General features: G+C 42.6%; 1 protein-coding gene across 15 annotated transcripts in view; it reads left to right on the forward strand.

The window, feature by feature from the left end:
* Nucleotides 1–10,796, forward strand: part of CACNA1C (calcium voltage-gated channel subunit alpha1 C) — a 433,748-nt gene that overhangs the window by 332,963 nt on the left and 89,989 nt on the right. For all 15 annotated transcript variants that reach the window (XM_027680722.1, XM_027680736.1, XM_027680724.1 and 12 more), the window contains 4 exons: nt 460–580; nt 709–778; nt 6,889–7,021; nt 8,675–8,804. In XM_027680722.1, the coding sequence (XP_027536523.1) occupies nt 460–580; nt 709–778; nt 6,889–7,021; nt 8,675–8,804 (454 nt within the window). The remainder of the gene's footprint in view (nt 1–459; nt 581–708; nt 779–6,888; nt 7,022–8,674; nt 8,805–10,796) is intronic.

Consider the following 10,796-nt stretch of genomic DNA (forward strand, 5'->3'; position numbering starts at 1 on the left):
ATCTTTCTGTTTCATCCTGCGTGCTACTCAGCAGATTTCCCTCTCTCTGGGAGTGCAGAGAGGGGCAAAACCTTTGTAGGCAACTGAGGGGAAGATAAAAGATGAAAATGGTCCATGCCTTTGTCATTGGGTGAACAAAGAGATCTCTGCTGACAGACCTAGAATATGCATGTGCACAAACACGCAGGCACATACTTCCCTCACATGCACACACACACACACACACACAAACACACTCACATGCCGTTGAGAAAGCTACAAAATAAAGGACACTATACAGAATTAGATCAGAGTCTCTGCCTTTGCCTGTGGATGAGGACAAGGTGGAGCCACTTGGCTCAGAATGGAGATGCCAGCTGATTGTTCTCATGGTGTGTGCTGTATTACATGAAGTCCCTAAAAGGGAAACAAGCTTTTCACCTTTGTAACTCTTTGCTTTTTATCTTGTGAAATTGTTAGAACTGCAAGTCCTGAAAAGAAACAGGAGATGGAAAAAACAGCTGTGGAGGAAGAGACAAAGGAGGAGAAAATTGAACTGAAATCGATCACTGCTGATGGAGAATCCCCACCTGCTACCAAGGTAAGGTCTGCTGCCAGCCAGGCACTCTCTGTGCAGTGATGGCATGAGCAGCTTGGGTTTCTGAGAGAATGAAAACTGTCTGCCTTGTCTGATAAAGGCTCTGATGCTTCTCTTTCCATTTCTCTCAGATCAATGTGGATGATTATCAGCCCAATGAAAACGAAGAAAAGAGCCCATATCCCACAACGGAAGCACCAGGTATACATCTTCTTCCTCTTATCCCTGATTTGACAAAGAGAAGCTCCAGTTGCTAATGCACATAAAGCCAAATTGTGGTAGCAGGCATGCTGAACATGTACTGCTTTCATGATGGGACAGAGTGATATGCTTGCCTGTGTTTGCACAGGTGTGGACTTGGTCCTTTGTAGTCCCTTGCAGTCATCTTTCATTTAGTTCTCTGTAAAGCTCTTTATTGGGAAATGCAGAGCTTTCCAGAGAACCAAATCAAATCATATAAAAATCTTTGGATTTGAAAATATACATTTGACTTTATTTTCAGTGTGTTTTTCCGTACTCAATGGTCAGGGAGACTCACAACAGATAGTCATAAAAGGGAAAGTGTCGAATGCCTTTTTGTGCTGTTTTCTAATCAAAAAGGACAGTGTGACATTAAAATAACTCTAATGGCTTAAGATCTCAGCATAGAATGGGAGGAATCAAACTATAGCATTAGTTAGGCTGATTTTCAAGTCAATTGGGCCTAATTAACATCATCCTCAGATACCTGAAAGATTGGTTGAAGAAATCTCAGAACTTCAAGCAGTTTTTCTTCAAGAAATCCTGAATGGGGGTGGGGTTGGAGCTAGTCAGTTCAACTTCCATTCTTGGAAAAGTGTTTGAAAAAATGATTAAACAAAGTATATGACTGCAAGATAAGGAGATGACTAGCAGCCAACACAGATTTGCCAAGAGCAACTCACATCAAACCACCCTGATTTTCTTCTAGAAGGGGCTGAAAATACTGGTACGCAGGAGAAAAGAAGTAGGTGTCGTATTCTTTTACACTTTGCTAAGGCTTCTGACCAATTCTTGCAGCATTCCCATAAGCTGGCTAGGAAATTATGGTCTGGATGATTGTGAGAGAAATTGTTCCAACCCTTTATGTGGAGGGTATTGATAGCCCAAGTGAGCCTCTACAACCCAAAAGCCTGTCTAGAGTTCAGTTCAGTTCACTGTTAATGACCTGAATGATGGAAGAGGCAATATGCTTATTACATTTGTAGATGACATGGAGCTAGGAAGGACACGAAGCATGCTGGAGGGCAGCATTAGAATTCAAAGAGCTGTTGAGGTCCTGGATAAATGGTCTAAATAAAATTGAAAGTGCCAGGCTCAATACGTAGACAGGAATAAACAATTCACAAATAAAGGATCTTAGGTGACAGCTAGTTAGGTAACAGTCCTTGAGAAAAGAATCTCGATCTTGTGATCAAAAGCTCAACAGTTTGCCAGCAACAGTTAGCTGTCTTTCAAAAGGCAAGCAAGTAGTGAGATTTATAAACAGAGAAAACAAGACATTTTTATGCAGTTATGGGCTTCTTTTAAGTGGTCAGTGAAAGCTAATCAGAGCAAAGCAATTGTTCTATTGTGTTCTCTGCTGGAATATCATATCTCATTTTGGGTGCTCTGATTGGAAAAAGTATAGAAGAGAATGGTGAAAACAATGCTAGTAGGAGGCAAGAACTAAGATTGAATGAACTGTGATAATCTGAGTTAGGAAAGGCAGGAGAAACACCTTCAAATGCATAAAAACCTGCTACAGGTAGGAGGGAAATTATCTCCATTATCAAATGATACATTTAAGATTCACACCAGAGAGAATTTTCTAATGGTGAGGCTAGAAAAGATCACAGAGATGGCTGTGGAATTCCAGCATCACTGAATGCTGTTAGGAACAGGTCAGAAAAATGTCTTCCAGAAAAGGCTCAGATATAATAATTAATTGATCCTGGCCTGGCATAAGCATGAACCAGAAGGCCTTTTGTGGTCCTTTCCTGCTCTGCTCTTACGTGTTTCTATGATTATGTAACAGGCTATAATAGGTTATGAAACACATTCTCTTCTATTCCATGATTCCTAATAAATAAATGTCTGATAAAAGGTTGATGTGGCAGGGTAAAAAAGAACACAATAGTTCATTTTAAGTAGATGGGCAAGGGTTTCAGACAAGCAAAATGGAAAACTGTTCATGGCATTTGACTTTCAGTACAGAAAGTCCCCACATTTGCTATACTTATGTTCTTCCATATTTATAGCCAATTTATCAGGAGTAGAATGTGGTTCCAACTCTATGCAATAGTGTTTTAACATTGCGTGGGGGAGATGCCTCTGGCTTTAATCTTCCCATCACCTCTGTCAGCACAGGCACTTACTGGACACATATCCCCAGTTGCTAAGGGGTTTGCAGGAGTCTTTAGTTAGAAGGACAAATTAAAACAGCTTGGTACAGTTCTGTTTCAGTTTCTCAGCTGGCCTGGATTTGCAGGCCATTACATTTTTTTCAAGTGAAGCAACAGTCATCTGTATCGATTTTAAGTCTACTGCTAATAGAATTGGAGTTTAGTTGCCTTCTGTGGATAGCTTAGAAATAGTCCAGCATATGAAATATGTGACAAAAACTACATCTACATTCATTTTTTGTCATTCAGCCATGCATAGAATTAGAGTGTGGAAAATTAAGTGAAAACACTTTTAACTCCTGCCTTGGGGTGCCAGTCCCTGGCTTAATATACTTTTGAACACAACCTAAAATTTGAATGGATGATCAGGTTTTCTCCTGTTTCCTGTTAGAAATGCAAAGGGACACCATCTTGGTTACTTTGTTCTTTGTGAAGAGTGAAGTTGATCTCTTACAGCTCACAAAATTACCTGACCACTTCTTTCAGACTTCATGGAAGACAACCATAAGGCTCAGATGCCAGTAAAGTTTTGTAAATCCCTTATTACACCAGATTTACCATAATCGTCTGTTCCATTCTGCTGTATAAAGCTCAGAAAACCAGGGTACTCTCAGAGCTGATATGACCTGTCACCTCTGCCTTGTGTAGTTGCTTCTGGAGAACAAGGCTTCAAGGCTTCCCCCAGCACTAGCAAGCAAGAATTTCCCAATCCCCACATGTATCCCTACCCAGTTCCCTTGTGGCCATCTGACCAGCCCAGAATCCTTCTGCTGATTGCCAATCAGTCCAGCTGTGGTACAGGAGGCACTGTGCAGCCATATACAGCCCATCTGGGAACACACCCTTTCCTACCCACTTGCACATGGATCCATTTTCAGCTGTACTTTAAGTGACACATTCTATTGTTTCTTAGATGCAGTCAGTTGGTTCTACCTATTTTCTGTTTCTGATTTAAGCTGTTAGTGCCTGTGACGTTTCCATGGCTGTGTACCATTCCATCCCCTGAAAACATCCTTCACCCTAATCCAGTGTTCAGAAACAATTTGAAATGGTCACCTCATTTTTTTTTCTTTATTCTTTCAACCTACCTTGTTTGGGCTCTAATTTGTTTCTGCTTCTCAACCAGTTTTCTCAATAACCTCTTCTGACTCTATTTGCTACACGGTGTTGCTCATAGGCCCCAGAGTACCCTGTGTGCTTGCAGCTCCTCAGATCACCTAGCCCCTTTTTTTGGAAGGACAGACTAGTTCTTCCAGAGATTTGTGTACACTGGAAGAATTATTATGATGATATGTTTATTATAAGAAGACAGGGAGCTAGTCTTGCAGTCTGGTACAGAAATAGACAAAGAATTCGGAACGTCAAATGAAGGTAAAAGCTTGGGGATGATTCATGGGAGCTTGGAGCAAAGCAATGTCCTTATACGAGAGTTCTGGTTTTCGTACAGTAAAAAAAAAAATCCCCATCATCAAATTTCTCACTGATGCTGCACTGTAGCCTGTTTGTGTTTGTCTTCACAGCCAAAGAACTTTTGCTTCTACAAATGTGAGCAACTATGCAGGTTCTATATGCAGGTAGATACATTAGGAACTAACGTGAGGTTGTTCTCATGTTATTCTTTGCGAGCTGGGGCCTCGCTATTTCCTTTCTTCTTTGCCCCAGACTCTGCTTTAAGTGAAAGATATTTAGAACATTATTCGTTATCTGTGGCTGAGGAACTGAATGTGTTTTTCAGTCTGAAGGTATGTGGTTGCCAGAATCATTAATATATTTCTTGCTGAATGGCAGACAGGAGAAAAAGAGGAGAGGAGCAATGTTCTTTATGGTCTTCATGGGGCTGACCCTTTTGCTAAGGGTCCATTTTCCTGAGGCATTGTTCCATATCCATTTAGAAGGGTATTTAAGCATTCCTCTGAGTAAAAGAAGTAGAATGATCCAATAGTGAAGGTGCAGAACAGGGACTCAGAATACTAGTCTTTTTAAGTAAGAATCTCAAATATCCCACATGGGCAGTGGTTTTCTGGCCTGGTATAGAAGAAAAGGAATTTTTTACATCACTCATTGTCAGTCTGCTCTGAAACCTGTAGGTAAAAGGTACAAGTGCAAAGTATGGAATATTGTATAAATATGAGCATTGACATTAACACCTGTTTTACAAGTACTATGTAAAAATGTACTTGTAAAAGAATGTTTCTTTAACTAATAAAGCCTGTATAAAGAGTATTATAAAGTATATTACACATTAATTGAGCTGTTAAAAAATAGACTAACTGAATGAGTACAAACTCTATGTACCAGCTCAAACATTTATGCAAAGATCTATCAAGTGAATTTGAGCTGAACTCTTGGTACTGGAAGTGTAAAGAAAGAATCCTATTTGCATGTAATAATGGCATGCATTCAAAAAGGGCACTTTTCTCCTGTCTCTGATATCTAGATTAGGATCTGTGCTGTTTCATCTGTTCTTTCTGATGTGTCCTGTAACCAGATCAAGTACCTCACCCTGAAGGAACAGTCTCTTCCTGGAATTTATCTCCCTTTATGAACTCGGGATGAACCTTTTAACTAGAGTTTCCTCCTTTGCATTGCCTGGAAGACGAACCAGCTTCATCTAACCTGTCGGACTCCTTTCTTAAAGTACTTTTTTCTGTCCTGCTGATTAAGCAAGAGGATTGGGATCTTTTAAAACAGCAAAATCCTATCATGTTATTTACAAAACAGCATCTGACTTCAGCAGGTAGAAGGAATCCTCAAAGGTGGAAGCTTCTCTTTCGCATAACCCTTAGACCCCCTCTCTGCACTTTTTATCCCAAGGTTGCTCGTTGTTCAGCACGCGGCCTGGAGATCTGCTCCAGAGGCATCAGGTTCAAGGCTCTCGGCACTCTCAGCCTCTTTCCCGCCTTTTTAATCTTCCCCCCACTAAATTATGAAAGAGGACAATTTTAAGACCTTCTGATCGGTGTCATTCGGTGTGCCCATGCTCAGTGTTTGCTCTGGGGTGTACATGCACTCATCCAGACACAATCCCAGATGTGGCAGTGGCTCCATGCAGATCCTCACAAATAGGAGAAAAACAGATCTTGATAAACTGGAGGAATGGTCTGAAGAAAAAAAGATGCAGTTCAATAAGGATGAGATCCAAGTGACACTCCTGGGAATAGTCAGTGGCAGAAATGCAGAGGGGGAGTGACAGCCTAGACAGTTGTTCTGTGATAAATAATCTGTACTTTGTGCACGTCAGAAACTGATGGCAAATTAATGCCAGAGTGTAATGAAAAGTGCCCATGAAGGACATTTAAGCAGGAAGATAGTATAAGATATAATAAGTATTCCAACTCTCCTGCACCAGTAAAACCTCAACTGCAGATTAATCCTGCACATAATCTGGAAGCAAGTAGCAAGAGTGATCAGAGACCTGGGGAACACAGCACCTCAGGAAAGACTGTTGCTGTTTTGCTCTAGGATTAAGATATTCTCACAGAGGCATGTTAATTGTCCTCGAGTATGTAAAAGCCTTCTGCAAGAGGGATGCAATTCTCAATTTTCTGTGTGGGTGGAAAATAAGAAAACAGATACTGGATTTAGACCATAGCAAGAAAGGTACAAGTGAGTCATTAGAAGCTTTTTTTTTTTTTTTTTTTGCGGTAAGGTATCTGAGGAGAGTGTTGTGAGAATATTGTGGGTTTACCAGCATTAATGGTTTTACAGAGAGACTAGATCAATGTTTGCCAGGGCAAGCACTGGGCAACAAATGCTGCCTTGGGAGAAGGAAGTGGACAAGGAACCTCAAGTTTTAGCATCCTATTTCAATGGTTCTTAGCTTTTAGCTCTAGTTATGACAGAGACAAATGGCCCAGCACTGCAGAATGGGTTATATTCTGCATTAAAAGACAAAAATGTTTCTTGCAGCAGAGGAAGATGAAGAAGAACCTGAGATGCCCGTCGGCCCTCGGCCTCGCCCAATGTCTGAGCTGCACCTCAAGGAAAAGGCTGTGCCCATGCCTGATGCCAGTGCTTTTTTCATCTTCAGTCCTAATAACAGGTATTTAAGAGACTGCTTAGCTGGAAGAAGGAGGCAAAGAGCAGGTACCCCTTTCGTGTTGGGCCCCAAAGGTGCAGAGCTCCCTTTCAGCAGTTCATACCAGAGACCTTCTTTGACCCCTCTCTCCTTTAAAGGCCCTGGCATGAAATCCTCATGAAAGCACAACTGTAGGGACCGCCCTGACAATATTCAGTAGGAGTTCATGGCACCTGCAAAGCTGACTGAAGACACAAATCAAGAAAGCTTCAGAAATAAGGGACTTGGAGGCAAATCAGTAATTGGAATTCCCCTACATATTCAGGTCCAATTGCAAGAGAGCCATCATGCAATTAATCAAGTGTGAGGTAGGAGCTTCCTGTCCTAAGGGCTGCTCAAAATCCACTCCCAGTACGGAGTTCACGTGTCTCTGCTCATTGCTGCACATCAAGAATGAGTATAAAAGAAAAATTAGGAAGAGGAGGAGGAGAGTCCATAGCTCTGAGGGAAGTCTAAGGAGAACATACTTTCCCATGGGCTCCTGCAATCCAGCTTCACGTTGTGCCACCTGTCTTTCCAAAATATCTGTGCAAGGCTAGTACTGTGAATGGAGGGTTGTTATGACACAGGGGAATTTATCTTTCCAAGGGTACAGAAATGAGCTCACTGCCCACTGGTCTGTGCAGGATCATGTATCACAGTATCTCTCTTGAGGGCTCAGCATCCAGACACAGCCCCAGAGCAAGATAGGGCTGTAAAAGCACTGTTGAATTCAGAGCCAGTTTTTCCACAACAGAGCTTGTGCCACTCCTCCTTGGGTACGTGTAACAGGGAGGGACTGAGGATGATTAGGACTCGTGGACTCTAATGGCAGCTTTGCCACCCACCCACTGTCATTTGTAGAAGAAGTAAATTAACCTCTGCAATCATCTGTAAAATTACTATAATAGGGACTGGGAGACTTAACAGCTAAGAGTAGAACTAAATAGATTAATGAAGTGCCTCTAGAATTATGCACAGGGCTGTTATGAGGTTTAACTCCTCATGTCCTGATACCAATGTATGGAAAGTGCTGTAATGGTCTCCAATAAGCAAGCTGCTATTTGATGGGAGACTTCTCCTTCTTTACCTGCTAGTTTCCCACTAAGAGCACCAAGCCTGCATGGCGTGGTGTCCTCTCAGAAGCCATTTGCAGATGCCAGCCTGCCCTATATCCATTTGGCCAGGCCTGTACCCTGTTAGCAAGGTAGACCCCCATAGCTCCTGTTAAGTGACGCTCCAGCCCCAGCTAGGAAAGACACTGGCACCCCAGAGCCTGTTTCTGCTGCTTTCCTCCCAGATGAATGAGGAATGGTTCTGTGAATGAAAGCAAGGGGTATAATTTTGGGTTGGCAGGTTTCAGACCACATGGAAATCACAAAAGGCTCTGTCAGGAGGGAGTGACTGTTCTCCATTCAAACACACCGAGCGTGAGTCCTGCGTGATGTGGAGAACCAAGGCTGCCCGGCACAGCTGCCTGGGTCCACCATTCTCCCTGCTGCTGGGGCAGAGGGAAGGTGCTCTGCAGAGCAGTACTCTAGGGCCAGTCCTGCTGGCAAAAGAGGATTGAGGGGGAAATGTTTCCCAAGTCTCGCTGTTCTTTGAGAGATAAAGTTCTGCCTCTCCTCTCTCTTGCAGGTTTCGTGTCCACTGCCATCGAATCGTTAACGATAACATTTTCACCAACCTGATCCTATTTTTCATCTTGCTCAGCAGCATCTCCCTGGCAGCTGAGGACCCCGTCCGACACCTCTCCTTTAGGAACCAAGTATGCTTCACATCCTCCTTCCCTCGCTGGGTATTAAAAGTGTGGCGTAAGCAGATCATGAGTTGAAGCCAGGGAAGGCAGAAAAGACTGCATCAGAGGCTTTGGGAGTGCCTGTCTTCTGTGATTTGTGCCTTTTGTAGGCTGTGTGTGAAATGATTGGGCTTTGCAGGGAACATGAGTCAGTGCAGAATTTGGCCTCTAGTTCATTTCAGAGCCGTGTGTAGGGGCAGGAAGAAGAGGAGGCTGAAGCAAAATTATTGTTCCCTGGGATTAAGGCGTTATAAATGAGCTGTAAAAACATTGATTGGGATACAGATAATTCTAATCTGGGGGATTTTCAGATTCCCTTTGGAACATTTACTCTGCTGCCACATGCTGTGTTTTGAACTAAAAAGCCTGATTTTTACTTTATTCACACTGGTTTAAATCAGGAGTAACATTCTTAAATTTGATGCAGTCACTCTGGGGAAAATTGATGTCATCAAGGTTAGAATCAGACTATTTGAACACAAGCTGCAAAGCTATTATTAAAGTTGAGATAATCCTCGAAAAATATGCTGTGCTCCTCTCCTTACCAGCCTGGGGGGAGAAGAGGAAGGCATTCACCACAGAGGTACATTCTCACCTTCCTTCCTGACCATTCTTATTAGCCTTTTGAAATGTTCAGTGCTCCCTTAACTTTGCCAGTGGTTGTTTCCATTAATCTGAGGTCACTGCAGAAATCAGAAGAGTCAGCAGACATATATGAGACTTCATGTCCCTGCTGTCTGCAGTGGCATTTTGGTGAAGAGTTCGCTAGGCTTGAAGAGTTTGCTAAGCTTAAAGAGTGGGACGATTTTTTGTGGTTTAATAATAAAACCTTCATTTAATGCTCCCTGAAATATCCTGGCCTGAGCATGCATTTAAACACATATGTGCATGCAGAGAAGGTGTTAGTGGCAGTTTATTCCTGAGCTTATCTCAGAGTAGCTTTGCATTTTGTCCTGAAGGATGGTGCTAAATAATACAGCCAAACCTGTGCCACCAAGGACCCCACTTGGGCATAGATGAGTGTGCCCACCGTGTAGGGATAACTGCATGTCAATGTGAATTAGTGCTGCAGCATCTCAGCTGGCAGATGGGCTTCTGACAGAGAAGATGGGCAGAGAGATTTAAATGAAAAGGAAAAAAAAAAGAAGTCAAAGCTTGTTGTCCTGGATTAAAGAGCTGAAGGTTTTGGGCAAAGAGTTGTTTTGTGTATTTGAAGCCACTGATGTTGCATGAAAATCTGTGTTTAATTTTTGCAGGTACAGATGTTTAAAGTGTATCATACAAGGGGACAGTGACAAGATGTTTGGGTTGCAAATGTGGTCTGCCTTTAACAGTAGAACAGTAAGATTGTGCCCTGCCCTGTGCCTACACAGAGGACTGGGAGGAAAAAAAAGGAAGCAAGCTGAAAGCAAGGCACCTGCCTCTGCCTTCGCTCTGAGACTTGTGCAGACCAGGGCTGCTGTTGACACAAACTATCCCAGAGCAAGGAGGCAGGAACAGAGAGCCCAGCAAAGGCTAGTGAAGAGGCTTGGACACTGCTTCTATCCTGGGGCAGGCTGGTGGCTGTGTTCTTCTGGTGTCACACAGGGCTCAAGCAGCAAATTTTTGGAAGTGCCCCCCCCAGTCTGACCAAACAGCCTTTAAAGCCCAAGTGAGTCCTAAGACTGTGTGCTCACAATATTCTCCTGTTTCCACCTTGGTAAGGTGGTTATTCATTTTAATATATTCTTGAGTAAATTCCTATTTAAATAATAATAAATATACCAGCTGATAAATGGTACTGCCTGCATAGGTGGAGCAGTGATCATTTTCAGTAGGCATGATTTCAAAGATCAGGGACATCTTTACTAGCTGCAGCTTTGGGGCCAGATTCACCACTATGTTCTAACTCCTTTGCAGTGCTCTGGTGATGTAAAGCAGCAGCAGGTACAGCTTAATCATCCACTTTAATCAAGTTTACAG

This window comes from Neopelma chrysocephalum, unplaced genomic scaffold, assembly GCF_003984885.1.
Source record: "Neopelma chrysocephalum unplaced genomic scaffold, ASM398488v2 Primary Assembly neopelma1_59, whole genome shotgun sequence".
NCBI classification, from domain to species: Eukaryota; Metazoa; Chordata; class Aves; order Passeriformes; family Pipridae; genus Neopelma; species Neopelma chrysocephalum.